This window comes from Eleutherodactylus coqui, chromosome 1 (assembly GCF_035609145.1).
Source record: "Eleutherodactylus coqui strain aEleCoq1 chromosome 1, aEleCoq1.hap1, whole genome shotgun sequence".
Taxonomy (NCBI): Eukaryota; Metazoa; Chordata; class Amphibia; order Anura; family Eleutherodactylidae; genus Eleutherodactylus; species Eleutherodactylus coqui.
Window position 1 is genome coordinate 272,212,320 of NC_089837.1, and position 17,362 is coordinate 272,229,681.

General features: G+C 46.2%; 1 protein-coding gene across 1 annotated transcript in view; it reads right to left on the reverse strand.

Moving 5' to 3' along the window:
- Nucleotides 1-17,362, reverse strand: part of ANKS1A (ankyrin repeat and sterile alpha motif domain containing 1A) — a 357,683-nt gene that overhangs the window by 276,305 nt on the left and 64,016 nt on the right. The window contains exon 3 of the mRNA XM_066582735.1: nucleotides 8,960-9,116. Within this exon, the coding sequence (XP_066438832.1) occupies nucleotides 8,960-9,116 (157 nt within the window). The remainder of the gene's footprint in view (nucleotides 1-8,959; nucleotides 9,117-17,362) is intronic.

Here is a 17,362-nt window from a genome sequence, read left to right on the forward strand (position 1 = left end):
AGCTCGTCAAGATCACGAAATAGTATTTCTTACTCTCGTCCTTAGCCTCGGGGGGATGGTCAAATAATTCGCCCTCTGAGAGCTCGCCTAGCGACTGCTCTGAGTCTGAGCTTGTCAATGGCGCATAACTGGGCCTCTTGGCAGCTTTTTTTCTCTCTCTGGGCTGATGGAAGGCTAGAGATGGACGCTCGCACTTCCTCTGACTAGGGACCTTATGTCCTCCATAAATGCCGATTTAGAATTTTTTCCGTGCATTCTGGGCATAGCGATTTTTTATATGCCTCCTAATTTTTTAAGGCACATGGAACACTTCTTATGCCTCTTTTTGGGATACTGCTTTACTTTGACAGATTTCCTGTCCTGCAACGATACATAGCATAGAGGCGCATAAATACACAGACAATGACCACCCCTAAAACCAAACTTTGTACATATTGCACCTTTTTGGTCCAGTGGAACACTCACGGTTTGCAGGGCCTCCACGTCAGTCTCTCTGCTGGTCATGCAGAGTAACGCCAAACAGACCTGAGTCCTGAAGTGCACGCTTCTGTGAAGGTGCCGCTGTAGTGGAGGCTTACCAGGTTTTTTCTTTAAATGTCCCGGGCTTTACTTCTGGGTTCTGCCGCCGTGTGACATCATCACGTCGTGACGGGTCACAAGCCCCGCCCCCCGCGTCGCGCGCTGACGCACTGGAACCTGCTGCCGGTGGGAGAGGGGTCCTAGGAGCCTTTGGCCTGCCGCTCTCCCTCGCACCACGGAAATGAAGCAAGGGGAGGCCAAGCCTGTGGCCTGCCGTTCCCCCGGACCGCAGATGAAGAGGAGGTAAGAGGGGAGGCGAATCCTATGGTCTGCACTCCCCCCCCCCCCCCGGTCGATCTCTCCGCCACATGGCGGGAGATCTCTTGCTTGCCCCTGTAGGGACAGGAAGCACTGGGGAATGGAAGGGAGGAGGAGCCTTTTCAAGTCTCTTGCTTCCTGTCCCTACAAGGTCAAGGGGCAACCTCCAGGTATTGCCGTCATGATTACGGCGGGGAAAAATATGTTTATCTTATGGAAAGAGGAGGGAATATCTAAAGAAGAATATAATGGTCTGCAGAAACAATAGGGCAAGTGTCAGAAAAGCTAAAGCTAATAATGAATAGAGGAGTGCAACAGAGGTCAAAAGCAATAAAATAGGATTTTGGGGTATGCCAATTACAGGCAGCGCTCAGTCATTCATAATTCAATGAATACCTGAGTGCTGCCTGTGATTGGCTGAGTACTCAGCGCATCAGGCACAGCCCTTTCAGCAGACAAGGATTTTAAATCCCCGCCTGCTGAAAGAGCTTTAGAGCTGTGCAGGGGGACCAAGCATATATAGTTTTTTAAATCATGCTAGGGATGATTTTCAGGGAACGGCTTCCATTTAGAGCCCTTCCACGAAAATCACTACAGGGGTTGCCAGCAGCACACTGCTTTCAATAGGGCCGCTGGCAGCAGCGCAGCCCCATTAAAAGCAACGGGAGAACATCGCGATCCTCAGCTGGGGTAGGGGATTCTTTACTACCCGCAGGGAGTGCCATCATTACGGAACACTGTGTTCACGGACATGTGAACACATCATAGAAATCCAATGGTTCTAATAGACGCGCGGTTTTGGACGCACGATTTTACGCACATGAATACGCTCGTCGGAATGAGCCCTTAGTCAGACCTCATGTGGAATACTGTGTCCAGTTCTGGGCACCCCACTTTAAAAAGAAGACATAGAGCACGTTCAGAGAAGACTTACCGCTGACACCTTACAGCTTCTTACAGCTGACACAGCCCCGAAAGGCCGATCGGAACCGTTAACCCTTTTAAGTCCGCTTTCAATTCTGACAGTGGCATTTAAATCCCTTGATGTTCGGGGGTCCCATACACCCCCACCTTCTCCCCCCGCGATGAGATCGGGGAAGCTGTGTGGGTGCCATGGCAGCCGGGAGCCTTCTGAAAGTCCCCAGGGCTGTCTTGGTAGTGTGCCTATCAAGCCATGGGATTACAGCATTGCAAAAGAAAATTTAAAATGGTAAAAACAATAACATTTTATTTTAAAAAATAGTTTAAAAAACCCTTTTGCTATATTTACAATAAAAAAGAAATCTAAATAAAAGCAAAAATACATATTTGGTATCACTGCATCCGTAAAAGTCCGCTTTATAAGAGTAATGCATTATTTACCCCGCACAGTAAACGTCATCTGGAAAAGAAAAAAAAAAGTGTGACGGAAATGCGCTTTTCTCTAAGAAAAAAGTGTAACAAAAAACGATCAAAGTCATATATATTTAAAAATGGTACCAACAGAAAAATGAGCCCTCTTACAACTATGTCTACGGAAAAATAAAAAAGTTATTGTGCGTAGAAGATGGGAGACAGAAAATAATTTTTAAAAATTTATATATATATATATATATATATATATATATATATATATATATATAAAGTTTGGTATCATAGTAATCGTACTGACCCACAAAATAAAGATATCATGTCATTACGTAGCAGTTTGTGTGCTGTAGAAACAAGACGCACCGATAGCAGAATTTTTTTTCTCTCCACTTGTACTGAAAAACTTTTTAAAACTCTATAATATGGTACAATAAATAGTACCATTGAAAAATACGCGTCCCACAAAAAAAAAAAAAAAAAGCACTTATACAGCTACATCGAAGGATAAATAAAGGAGTTACAATTTTTTTTAAAAGGGAGGAGGAATGGAAAAAAAAGCAAAACGCTCTGTCACTAAGGGGTTAAGGAGACACGACACCTCTCCTGACGCAGGACCTGTAAAGAAACAGGGTCCTGGGGGTTTCATCTCGGTGGTATTCACCCATCTTATAAAATCTTAAAATTGAGAGCAGCAATTTCTTATAATTTTTGTTCTTAATGAAATTCATATGTTTAAATTCGCTTGACAACTGTGTGTGTGAAAGTTATTGACACAAGACTCTGCAAAAGGTTTCTGTAAAGTATATTTGTATGCTTAGACCCAATGTCCACGGACGGAAATTCTGCTGCGTTTTCCTCCGCTGAATTTCAGCCATGGCACGCTGTAGATAGGATTGCATTCGTTTAATGCAATCCTATGCTCTGCAAGGCCCGCACAGAAACGTCACTGGTGACGCGCCAGCTCCACTCGGCGCATGCGCAGTTGCGCGACAGTCGGCACATCGCAAAGCAGGAGAGAAGACGCCAGACGAGCGAGTAGGAGGTCAATGGCAGGGCACGGGTCGCATCCCGTAGCGTGAATTCTCGCAGCAGGATCTGACCCGGCCATGGGCATGAGGCCTTAGGTTTCAATAAAGCCAGTTTAAAAACAAGAATAGTGAGACATCACTTAGATAGATCCATCGTGGAGTGAGCCAAGGGGTAGCACTGGTCTCATTTTAGATATTAGAAAAAAAAACTTTCTTACAGTGAGTGTGATCAATGAGTGGAACAGGTTACTATGGGAGGTGGTGAGTTCTCCTTCAATGGAAGTGTTCAAACAAAGGCTGGACAAAATACATGTCTGGGATGATTTAGTAAATCCTGCGCTGAGCAGGGGGTTGGACCCGATGACCCTGGAGGTCCCTTCCAACTCTACCATTCTATCATCTACTCCATGACAAGTTCTGTATATGGCCTCTGCCAGCACTGCTACTTGCAGAGCAGCAGTGGATGTTAAATATGTCTACTTGCATAATTTGCACAAACACACATTCTCAGATACTTGGGAGAAAATGTTGCATTCTTTCCAGGAATGACTCAGTTCAAGAGGCTTTTTATTTCATTGTGAGCGCAGAGCAGCCGTATTGCCTAGCACTGTACTACTTACCCGTGCAGTGCAATACTATAACAAACAGCACAGGGGTCAAAGTAGACAACTATAACTCTCGAATCAGCCATCAATATTGACCGGGTGGTCTTAAACACAGTTGCAAGAAAGTTAAGTGAACCCTTGTAAATACCTGCATTTCCGAATCAATTACTAGTAAAATGTAGGCAAATTGTGCTAGTCTTTAATTGTGACTTCAATAACAATCTAACTAAACTAACACAAGCAGTTGCACAATCCATGCCTTTTATTGAGCACTTTGAGTAAATATCCACAGTGCAGCGTGGAAAAGTACAGCTTATTGGCCATATCGTATGAACGTTTGATCCCGATCACTGTCCTAGGTAAACATTCAAGCGATCAGTTGAGAAATGAGCAAACACTTGTTTGTCAGTGGATTGTATCTTTCATGCAGACATAAAATAAAATAAAAATCTCTGGTCAGCCGCACATCCATACTAATATTGCAAATGCAAAAGTAACTGTCTGTTACCTTCTCACGGATAAACCGCTGTAGCTATTTTGATGACATTTAGCAGGGCGATTGCTTATGGTTCATCCTCAATATTGATAGAGTTCTCTAGGGAACACGACAAGACAGTTATTTGGTGATGCGTGGGCATGCCATGGCAAAGGGGAAGGGGGTGCACATCATAAGCTAGGCCTCCTCAAACGGGCAGACGTTGTTGCTGCATGTGTGCGATTATTAAACTGGCAAGCATACCCGGGATTAAAACTTGAACAAAAGACACATTAGCATGGATTAAGATTTTAGATTACTAAATTACTAGAACCCAAGAATCTGATGACCATGTGCTGATGCAAGAAGGCATCAACAAGCTGAAAGAGCAGTAGAGACACCGCGCGGAGTCTCTGGCCCGTCAGACTTTAGATTATGAGCGTCACGCATCTCTTAGAGCTACAGAGACAATGGAGCAATCTCAGGTCCACCGATCCCTAGATGCTGACCGTCACACGTCTCTCAGAGTCAGAGATACATTGGAGCAATGACGGGTCCGCAAAACTTTAGATGCTGACTGTCGCATGTCTTTTAGAGCTACACAGACATTGGAGCAATCTCAAGGCTTGCAGACCGCAGATGCTGAGCATCACGTATCCCTTAGAGATGCCGAGACCCTAGAGCCGTGGTGGTGAACCTATGGCAAGCGCAAGAGAGAGCACACAGAGTCCTCTCTGCTGGCACGCGTGCCCACGGCTGCCAACCACGACGGTGATTACCAGCCAGGGTGCCTCAGCTCCCCAGCCGGTAATCACTTAGTGGCACTGCTACGGGTACATACACTGAAGTCCATATGTGCAACCGGGATCTTCCTCCCCTGACCTCTCCTCCTTAGTTCCGCAAAAGGAAAGGTCAGGGGAGGAGTAGTTCAGGGGCACACACTGCCGTCAGTGTGTGCTTCCCGCAGCAGCACAGAGAAAAGAAGCAGCAGCGCTACAATGACAAGGAGGAGGTAAGTATATGATCCTCAGGGGAGCCACTGTGGGGGACACTATTACTACTGGGGGCCACTGTGGTAGCCACTATTACTACTGTGGCTGATTTCATACTATGCGGTCCTCCCCCTAACCTCTTCTGTAGGCTTCCGGTTCCCAGCGGCCTGAATAGGTGCAGCGCCGCTGGTCAGGTGTGGCCACTACAGGCCACTGGGAATCAGAAGCTGGGAGCGTTGATAGCGGGAAGCCTTTGGAAGAGGTAAGGGGTACGTGCTTGCCTAAAACATGTAAGACGACACATTTTCAGAGTAAAATAGCACAAAATGTGCTGTATTCAGCATATCAGACCGCACATGGATGGGTTGTTCAAGTGCTGCCCAATTTTTTACGACTATGTGCATGTACCCTTATGGTGCAGAAAAACTAGAAATTAAACACACCATGCAACTTTTAAAACAATTGCATTGGCAGGGAACATTTGAATGATTACATGTATTGCTTATGTAATATTGTTTTTCTGAAGGGTGCCAATAATTCTGTAGTGGTCTCTAAAACGTAACCTTTATTCAAAGTCTAGAATAAAAAGGATTTTTTTTTTACTCAAAATCCTAACTTATAGACACACGAACAAAAAAGAAGAATATAAAATCTGACCCCTATCAACTGATGGGGAAAGAACAACCAAAGAGCCGCCTGTGAAAAGTGTTTGGTAACGATGGTACCGGAATATCAAAATTCTTAATTTTTTTCAAGTTTCAAGTCTTAGAAAACTCGAGATTGAGAATACAATAAAGTTCAGCTCACTAGGAATAATGTTCCCACCTTCGTGAACAAATACTGCAGCTATTCCATATGTAGGTGATCAAACACGAGCTCCAGCTCAGAGCGGGTGCATCATTCCTACTTTTGATAAATGCTGTCTATTTCATCAAAAGGCCGTAGCTGTGTACGAAGATTGTAAGTTGGCACACTTTTTACGGCCAGTCAGAGAATAGTATATATAGAGCTGACATTAATCAATCGCTGCGGCTCAACACAAAGTCTTTGTGAGCCTATGGCAAACAAAAGACCAAAAATGCAGTACCTAAGACTGCTCAATAAGTTCTTAATTGGGTTCAACGCGTTTCCGCTACGGATAGCGTAGCCTCATCAGGAACCACCAAAGTTATAATTCAATAGGTCAGCTACAAAGTGACCGGTAAATCCCAAAGTCGGGAGATACCCTTCATCAAATAGGAGGAGATAGACGATCCTATCACTAGGTAAAGACAACTAAGCCCAGTTTCCCCCAGAATAAGTTTGCAGGAACAAAATAAAAAATGGCAGCAACCAGCCTCAGTGGTAGGCAGGTAGCTATGAATGAGCTCTGTGTCTAGTTGGGTTCATATAGTAGTGTAAACCCTCCCTTAATTAGGGGTATGTAGCCTTACAGCCAATGAGGTCTAGTTGAGTCTGAAACTCCGCCCATTAGGGGTGGAGAAACCTTTGACCAATCAAAGCAATCTAAAAGTGCATTCAGTAAGGAGTTTATATTGCATCCTTATCCTCAAATCACTTTAAGCTCCTCCAAGTGTATCCTAGAGGCATTTAAATGCTCCTTCCGATGTGCCCCGGAGTGTAAGACGCTGCTTGTGTAGGTATCCTGGGAGTCACATGACTCGTCCCGGTCATGTGACCCAGTGATGACGTAGTGCCAGGTCCTGTCTCTCAGGGCGGCAGGGCTGAGCCACAAAAATAAATCTGTGTGCTCAATAGAGGATCCCTAAGGCAAAGGTGTGATCTCTTTGCCTGTTGAGTTGTTTACTCAGAGCCATGCCACCCTCCGAAAAAAGAGGGGTGTGTGGCATTCATTAATGACGTGCTCGGTCAGGTGACCATGGGAGGTCACCCGCATACGTGATGACGTCAGTGCGTGACGCACTGTTGTAGTTTTTTTACATTCATTCCGGCTTTAAGGACTACCGGTGTTAGCGTATCAAATCATGTGACCGGGCACCATTTTCAACTATAGAGGTTCCCTCCTCCAATGACGTAGACCCGAGGGGCAGAGTCGTGCTGTCACTACTAGAGTGGGTACTTAGATATATGTATTTATAATTGATCCTCTCATGCGGCCCGATGCCTCTAAGATGGATAATCGCATCATTTAATATGCAATCATTAAAGGGCAAAATAACTCGTTTATACCATTCAATAATAAATATTGTAGTTAAGGGCAAAATTGCAGGACGTGTCTGGAGCTCGTGTTTGATCACCTACATATGGAATAGCTGCAGTATTTGTTCACGAAGGTGGGAACATTATTCCTAGTGAGCCGAACTTTATTGTATTCTCAATCTCGAGTTTTCTAAGACTTGAAACTTGAAAAAAATTGGGAATTTTGATATTCCGGTACCATCGTTACCAAACACTTTTCAAAGGCGGCTCTTTGGTTGTTCTTTCCCCATCAGTTGATAGGGGTCAGATTTTAAATTCTTCTTTTTTGTTCGTGTGTCTATAAGTTAGGATTTTGAGTAAAAACAAAATCCTTTTTATTCTAGACTTTGAATAAAGGTTACGTTTTAGAGACCACTATAGAACCCTCACTGTGACGAAACAATTTTACATCCAGGTGTTCTTCCTGCAACTGTGAAACTTGTGCCAATAATTCTGGAGTTGACTAGCAAAATTGGCTATTTGCGGAAATGAGGTACAGACCTTAAAGGGGTTGTCCCGAGGCAGCAAGTGGGTCTATACACTTCTGTATGGCCATAATAATGCACTTTGTAATGTACATTGTGCATTAATTATGAGCCATACAGAAGTTATAAAAAGTTTTATACTTACCTGCTCCGTTGCTAGCGTCCTCGTCTCCATGGTGCCGACTAATTTTTGGCCTCCGATGGCCAAATTAGCCGCGCTTGCGCAGTCCGGGTCTTCAGCAGTCTTCTATGGAGCCGCTCGTGCCAGAGAGCGGCTCCGTGTAGCTCCGCCCCGTCACGTGCCGATTCCAGCCAATCAGGAGGCTGGAATCGGCAGTGGACCGCACAGAAGAGCTGCGGTCCACGAAGACAGAGGATCCCGGCGGCCATCTTCAGCGGTAAGTATTGAAGTCACCGGAGCGCGGGGATTAAGGTAAGCGCTCCGGTAAACTTTCTTTACTTCCCTGCATCGGGGTTGTCTCGCGCCGAACGGGGGGGGGGGGGTTGAAAAAAAAAAAAACCGTTTCGGCGCGGGACAACCCCTTTAAGTAAGAACAGCACCCAAATGTCTAGCAATACACAGGGTCCATAAATTTGCGCAGATCTAACAGAAAATACCTAATGCAATAGCGCATCACTCTGCGTAACCTCATCTGGTAACTGCTGAGCAGAATGCCAAGCGGAACAGACCCCATAATAGTCAACAATCATTTTCCAGTGCTTCAAGCCTCCATGAATGACCAGCCAAGAGACCTGGAGCCAACTGCATGGAACAAGTGGGGGTGGGGTGTTATGGGGTTTTTAGAAGTTTTGTTATTTTACACCATGGGAGACTCCTTAAGATGCTTACATAACTTGGACAACTTTAAGTGGATTAAAATAGAAACTGCATATACACAATATTTACACTTGACATGTTTAAAAAAAAAACAAATATATTTATTGCACACGTTTCTAAAGGGTAAAAAGATATATTATTTTCATATACCTGCTCATTGATTTTAGCATGTGAAGGTCCATGATGAATGAGTAGACGTACAATGTAAGCATCTCCTTTCCACGCAGCTAGATGCAATGGAAAACATCCTTTACAATCCGCAATATTTGTTAAAGCTTCATTCCTCAATAGAACTTCTACCACTTCCCTAAAGGGATACAAAAGGAAATCATTAACTTGGCAAACTTTCATATGCCCAATAATCATGAAAACACAATAGCCATGGTGCAATGAAAATCCAAAATAAGATAATCAAAAAGATTGCACGAATTGATATTTTTGGCAATCTCTAAAAACAATTGTCTACATATGCCCTCATTGCCAACACAATCAAAACCTCATGTGCAATACTCCATACAGCAGAGCATGCCATGTCTGCAAAAAAAAAAAATACACCGGTAGATCTTGCCAAGGCCACACATAAGTTCCAACCTTACTTCTAACAGTAGTTATACATAGTTAATTAAGCCCAATGTCCCGGAGCGGATTTTAATTAAAGCCTCTAGTGTGGGAGATCCACATCTCTAGCTGCCTAACCACAAGCCAATTTAAAGCATGCAGATGTGCGTGTGGATCGCACGTGCGGGAAGAAATCACAGCAGGCTTTATATTTCTGTGGGTCCCACGGGACAGCTTCCATTGAAGTCAATAGAAGCCATCCGATCCACGGCACAGCCACAAGATGTGCCGTAGAACTGCAGGAAATCAGGAGATTTTAAACATTTGCACTGCGCATATGTCCAGCATGTCACCGGAGCGTCTGGACACATCCGCCGTGCACACAGGAGACCTGCACTGGATCTGGTAAGAAAATATATTTTCCTGTCCACGGCTGGATTCAGCAGTGGAATTGTGCATGCAAGTGGACATGAGGCCTTACTGTGTCTCATTTACCAGAGAAAATTTTCATAATGCTTTTAAGGAGTTAAACACCCAAAAGCACAGTCATTTAGTGCTTCAAAATTAGGAAATGGAAGTCAACACCTTAGTGTCCACCCATAGTGTTTTTTTATGTCTTGCCTAAGTGGGCTTTAATCCCGAAGGATGTATAAACATGCAACCTCTGGAGACTAAAGACCTGCAGGCTCTGGATGCGACAGCTCCATGCTGTTGGTTCCCAGAGGTAGCTGGCAAGCTGGAGCGGTCATGGGGGGCCATGGGGGAGGTGGGGGGCCTCTCCTGGTAACGCAATCGTAGGTATCCACCGGATATCGGCGATTGCATTAAAGTCAATAAAAAGTTTTTTTAAAAGAAAGAAAAAGTTAAATATTCAGCTGCCCTCATGGATCGGATCCATGGGGGCAACTGAGCAGACTCACCCCAGTCCTCCACAATGTCCAGCAACAATCTGGACCTCCAGGACATGACGCCGGCCTTCTTCGCATGCGTGTCAAATGTCATGCGCTTGCGCAGAAGCCGGGAGACCCAGGAGGTTTGAAAACTCCTGGCTACTGAAGGTACATAGTACACCCCTAGATGAATTCGCTAAGGGGTCTAATTTTCAAAATGGGGTCATTTGTGGGGGTTCTACATAGTTTTGGATGCTCAAGGGTTCTACAAGTGGGCTATAGGGGCCCAAATCACCTTCAAGCAAAATGTCTGTTGTGAAAGCCACTGGCTGCTCTTTTCGGTTTTGGCCCCATTGTACATACGGATATAAAATTAATTTTGGCCCCATTGTACATACGGATATAAAATTAATTCCACAAAAGGTATATTTCTGAACACAGGGCAAATGGAGGTATCCATCTTGGGGTGTAAATCCTCATTATCATGTGCACTATAGAAAATAAACGGTCTTTAAATTACATAGTAACATTGTCTTCATTCAGCCTAACATACTATGCCCATCTGGTTCAGCCTTATTAACCTCCTTGTTGATCCAGAGGAAAGCAAAAGACCCCAAGAGGCAGAGCCAATTAGCTCTATCGGGGGAAAAATTCCTTTCCGACTCCACAATGGCAGTCAGAATAATCCCTGGATCAACCGCTGATAATTCCTACCTGAATGTAAGACCGGGATCAACAACCCGCTGGTCACCTAATGTCTATATCTTGTAATATCCTTCCGCTCGAGAAAGAGGTCTAGTCCCCTTTTAAACTCTTCAATGGATTTTGCCATCACAACATATTTGCGAAAATATGAAAAGTTTATTTTTTCTCCTCTAAATTGCATCAACTCCCTACAGTTTTTTTTTTCAGGTCAAAATACTCATGACATCGCTCAGTGAATACATTAAGGGGTGTAGTTTTTGAAATGGGGTCATTTGTGGGGGTATCCATCTTTCTGACACCTATGAGCCTTTGCAATCTTGGCTTGGTGTAGGAAAACCGTGCTCCTCAAAATGTTGATAAGTAATGTTAAATTTGTACGTCTCCTAAATGGTTAAAAAAAAATAAAATACAAAAAATTGTCAAATGTGCGTCCAGAATTAAGTAAACAGATGGAAACATATATCTTAGCAAACATTTGTACAGTATGTTTGCACATATTTGAGATATTGCCATTGAAAATGTGCAGAAATGCCAAGTTTGTTTTTTTCAAACTTTCCCCAATTTTGGTGCTTTTAATAAATATGCACAAATCGGTCTACTTTTACTAGCTAAATGAAGTACAATATGTGGCAAAAAAAAAAAAAAAGTCAGAATCCTTTGGATATGCAAAACCTTAATGGAGTTATACTATGTTAAAGTGACATGTCACGTTTCAAAATTTGGCTTGGTCATTAAGGAGCAAACAGGCTTGGTCACTAATGGGTTAATTGAAATGGAGTGAAGCTCACTCACCCCTCGTAGTGGATGTCAGAGCCACAAAAAACGGGATTTTTTTCTTACCGATAATTCCCTTTCTGGAAGACATCATGACAGCATACGCTGGAGGTTGCTCACCTGCTGACCTGAAGGGACAGGAAGAGGCAGAGTATAAAAAGAACCTCCCCTCCACCAACACCAGTGCGTTCCAAATGACCACAGTGACCAGCTATTTAACCAGAAGGTGTGTTTTTATTGACATCACACACCTCAGAAGACAAAGTCAAAGCATACACATTACCTCATGTGTTGGACAAACTAGGGTAACCATGTTGGTAAGGGGGGGGGGGGGGGGGGGAAGCCCGTATGCTGTCATGATGTCTTCCAGAAAGGGAATTATCGGTAAGAAAAAATTCCCGTTTTCCCCATGACATCATGACAGCATACGCTGGAGGAATACCAAATAAGTGGCATGGGCTTTTTAGGGAGGGATTACGGCTTGGAGCACCTTCCTACCGAAGGATGCGTCCTGACTATATTTAAAGTCCAGCCTATAATGTTTAATGAAAGTATGGCCTGAAGTCCATGTGGCTGCGTTACAGATTTGCTCAATCGACGCGTGCGCTCTCTCTGCCCAAGAGGATTCCACCGCTCTCGTTGAGTGGGCCTTCAATCCTTCTGGAGGGGGGATGCCCTTGGCCTTGTAAGCCTCCTGGATGGCTCTCCTGAGCCACCTGGCGATCGCATCTTTAGAAGCGGCCTTTCCTTTGGCCTGCCCCTGAAATTGAACGAAGAGTTTGTCAGACTTCCTGAAACTTTCCGTTGCCTCAAGGTACGCTAGTACCGCTCTTTTGACGTCTATATTATGGAGCTTTTGTTCTTTTCCATTTTTGAAATTTTGGCAAAAGGCTGGAATAACTATTGGTTGGCCCTTGTGGAAATCTGACAATACTTTAGGCTGGAAGGACGGGTCTAAAGAAAAAACTATTTTTGTCTGGGTGGATAGTCATATATGGGGCCCTTCGTGTGAGGGCCTGGATTTCCCCCACGCGTCTGGCCGACGTAACTGCCACAAGCAGGGCTACCTTGTACGTCAGCCAGGCGATGGATAGATCCGTAATCGGTTCGAATGGGGGGGGGGGGGGTCGCAGAAGGCCTGAAGCACTATGATCAGATCCCAGGGTGGTGCCGTGGGCCGTGTGAATGGATGTAATCTGCTCGCCCCTCTAAGAAATCTACTAATCCACCTGTGCTCCGCCAGCACGAGATCGAAGAATGCCCCCAAGGCCGCAATTTGGACTTTGAGGGTATTCGGACTCAAACCTTTATCCAGGCCCGCCTGGAGAAAATCTAAGATTTTACGGACGTCTGGCTGGTCCAGCTGCTGGATGTCCTGGCCTAACCACTCCAAAAAAAATTTCCAGACTTTGGAGTAGATTTTGTGTGTCGAGGGTTTAAGGCTCTCGCTAATGGTGGAAATAACATTAGGGGAAAGACCCTTCCCTAGGAACTTTACCCGCTCAAGCTCCAGGCCGTAAGCCTGAACTTGTGAACTTCCGGGTAAAGAAGAGGGCCCTGCGACAGTAGGTTCGGTCTTGTTGGAAGGTGGAAGGGCTCTCCCACTGACAGGGATCTCAGGAGGGGGAACCACGGTCTTTTGGGCCAATATGGTGCTACAAAAATTACTGTTAGGGTTGACCAGTAATTTCCTTAGCAGGAGCGGGATTAGTGGTAGAGGGGGAAAGGCATACACTAGGTCCCAATCCCAGGGGTGAGAGAGAGCGTCCATGCCCAAGGCCTGTTTCTCTGCGCCTCTGGAAAAGAAAAGCCGGCATTTGGTGTTTGCGCTTGACGCAAAGAGGTCTACTTCTGGTACCCCCCACTTCTCCACAAGAAGGCTGAACACCTCTGGATGGAGTTCCCACTCTCCTGGGTCCACTTTCCTTCTGCTTAAAAAGTCCGCGGCTGAGTTCTCGGCTCCTTTTATATGAAAGGCCGATAGGGACTTTGTTGTGCCTTCCGCCCATTGAAGGATCTGCCCCGCCAGTCGTTGTAGTGGAGGATTCCTGGTGGTACCCTGGTGGCGAATGAGTGATACTGTTGTCATATTGTCTGAGAAGATCCTCACATGCTTCGCCACTAACCGTGTTTGCAGGCTACGCAGGGATTTCCATACCGCTTTAAGCTCCCTAAAGTTCGATGAGCTAGCTTTCTCGTGAACGTCCCAGGCCCCCTGTACATAACCGCCTTTAAAGTGGGCCCCCCACCCTTTGGCGCTGGCATCGGTCGTGATTATTACTGCCGGGTCCAAATTCCAATCGGATGCCTGAGACAGGTTGTCCGACAACACCCACCAACGGAGTGAAGCTCTGGCTTCCGCCGAAATAGGGATTGTCTGATCAAGCGAAGCCTGCAACTTGTCCCAATTCCGGAGAATTAGTGACTGGAGTCCGCGACTATGGAACTGGGCCCAGGGGACCACGCCGATGCACGAAGTCATTAGTCCCAGGATCCGCATTGCGTCTCTTATCGTTACCCTATGTTTTTTATAAAGGTTGGAACATTCCTCTATGATAAGATGTTTTCTTAGGGGAGGAAGGGACGAATTTTGTAGACTGGAATCCAGGATGACACCCAGGAATTTCTTCCTGGTTTCTGGCTCCATGTTGGATTTTGACTCGTTAATAATCCAGCCAAGCTCCTTAAATAATTGCAATGTGGACTCCAAGTGTGATCTCAGAGTAGACGGGGAATCTGCCAGCAATAGGAAGTCGTCCAAGTAGGGGATGATCATGACACCCTGATTTCGTAAGAAGGCCACCATTTCTATCACGACCTTGGAAAAAATTCGCGGAGCCGAGGAGATTCCAAATGGGAGGCAGACGAACTGAAAGTGGCAGATTTCCCCCTCCACCCTCAGCGCAAACCTCAGGAACTTTTGTGAGTTGGCGTAAATAGGGATGTGAAAATAGGCATCCTTAAGGTCTATTGTAGCCATTACGTTATCTCTGGCAATTAGAGGAGTTGCAGTTCTAATGGTTTCCATTTTGAATTTCCTATATTCAATGAATCTATTCAGTTGTTTGAGATTGATAATGGTGCGGTGGGAGCCATCTGGTTTGGGAACCAGAAAGAGGGGGGAATAGAAACCTTTTCCCTGTTCCTTCTTGGGGACCGGGATAACCGCGCCGAGACCCTGCAGGTTCCGTACGCCCTCCAACAGAGCCTGTTCTAGGCCTGGAGACTGGGTTGGGGTTATCATAAATCTGTCCGGGGGGCGGAATAGTAGCTCGATCCTGTACCCCTCCGCCACTAGGTGCAGTACCCACTCGTTAGTTGTAATACTACGCCAGCTATTGGAACAGCGAGCCAGTCTGCCCCCTACCGGGCCCGAAAGTATGGGCTGAGGGACAAAAGTTAAAGTCTTACCCCTTCCGCCCTTTGGATAAGACCATCTTCCGGTCTTCCCCTTCCCGGCGTACGTGGACGAGGGATGAGGAGTGAAGGGTCTCTTGGGTGGTCTGGTGGCAGGTAGTCCGTGACTCTTGTCAGCTGCTTTCTCCAGCAGACGATCCAGGTCTGGTCCAAATATGCGCCCGCCCCGGAACGGTAGGGTATATAGCCTATTTTTGGAAGCTGAGTCCCCCGACCACTCTTTTACCCACACTGCTCTTCTGGCGGTGTTCGATAGTGCTGCCATGCGGGCTCCGAAGCGGACTGTTTCCATTGAAGCATCCGCCAGAAACCCTGTTGCCATCCGTAGCAGAGGGATGCCACTTGCGAACTCCTCCCTAGGGGCTTTTTGGTCGACTAGGGCTGCGAATTGGTCCAACCAGATTGCCATGGAACGAGCCACGGAAGTGGCCGCGATGTTGGATTTCATGATCAGACCGGAGGTAGACCAGGCTTTACGCATGGTTGTGTCCACCTTATGGTCCAACGGGTCCTTTAAGTGGGACGTATCCTCAAAGGGTAATCCGGACTTTCTGGATACCATGGCAATTGCCGCATCGACTTTTGGTATCTCGTCCAAAAAGGACACCTCATCTCCCGGAAACAAAAGGCGTTCTTTGAATTCCCTAGGGATTAGCGGAGCCTGATCCACGCTCTCCCACTCATTTAGAATCAGCTGCTTGAGCGTGGCGTTTACGGGGAATGAAGATTTCCGTTGCGAGAGTAACCCCGCGAACATATCCTCCTGGACTGTGCGGGGTTGCTGCACATCTTCCTCCACCTGCATGGTTCTGCGTACAGCTTTTAGCAGTTGATCCATGTCTGAGGTAGAGAAAAGATATTTTTTGTCCTCCTGCGTCACTTCCCCGTCAAAATCCATATTTTCCGCTATGTCGGAGTTGGACTCAGACACCGCCGGAACCGACCTGCGTATAACCCCGGAAGGCCCAGGTTGGAGGTCCGAGAGGGAGGACTGCACTTCTTCCCGGACGACTGACCGAATTTCGGCCATAAGGAAAGTTTTTTCCTCCTGCATAACTTTTGCGGAACAGGTAGCACATAACGTTTTTGTGCAGGAGTCGTCGAGTTTGGTTAGACATACTGGACATTTTTTACTCCTTCGTCTAGCCTCCCTCGGTTTTTGAGTATCCCTGTCAGTTTGGAGGGTCTCTGGGTCCTCTCTGGCCGACATCTTGCGTCTTGCAGGAACGCTTCCTGTACTTAGGATCGTTCCTTAGCGTGGGGAAACACCACCAGCTGATGCAGGGGCAGCAGATTTTTTAATTCGGCGCCGGCCGCGCCAGGCCACGCCCCCTTCGCAGGCCACGCCCCCTTTGCGGAGCGTCTGATGTCACCGCGATGTATTCCGCCGAGACCCCCTGGAGCGCCCTGTCGGCCCTGGACCCGGAGATGGCGGCCGCCGCCTGAAATGACGGCCGCAGTGGTGCCGGCAGCCCATACTTGGACCCCGGCCCACGCAGTCCCCGGAAAGCGCCCAGATGGGGTCCTTCCCACTGGGGTTGCTGGGGCTGCCCGAAGAAAAACGCCGCCGCTTCGCCGGTAAGTCCTCCTCCGGCATGGGACAGCGTCGCTGGAGCTCTGCCGTTGCTGTCCTGGAGGGACAGGAAAAACACTGGTGTTGGTGGAGGGGAGGTTCTTTTTATACTCTGCCTCTTCCTGTCCCTTCAGGTCAGCAGGTGAGCAACCTCCAGCGTATGCTGTCATGATGTCATGGGGAAAGAATAGTTTTAAGTTTAAGATCTAATAGATGAGGACTTCATTGGCTCAAAGGGGTGTTTTAGAAGATAGTTTAAGACTAGATTTAGATCCACCTTACTAAGTAGTCTGGACCTGAGAGATACTTGAATAAACCTAATATTCATAGGGTGATATACTAGTTTATAAACCAAGAAACATGCCAAGGCAGACAACTGAACCTTTAAAGTACTAGTAGTCGGGTCCTTTTCCAAACCCTCTTAAGGAAATTCCAGAATCTCATTAATCGGAATATCCCTGAACGGAGAAGACACCTTCTCAAAAGAAATAAGATTTATTCTAGGATTTGAGGGAAGTTAAAGGGGTTGTCTCGCGGCAGCAAGTGGGGTTATACACTTCTGTATGGCCATATGAATGCACTTTGTAATATACATCGTGCATTAAATATGAGCCATACAGAAGTTATTCACTTCCC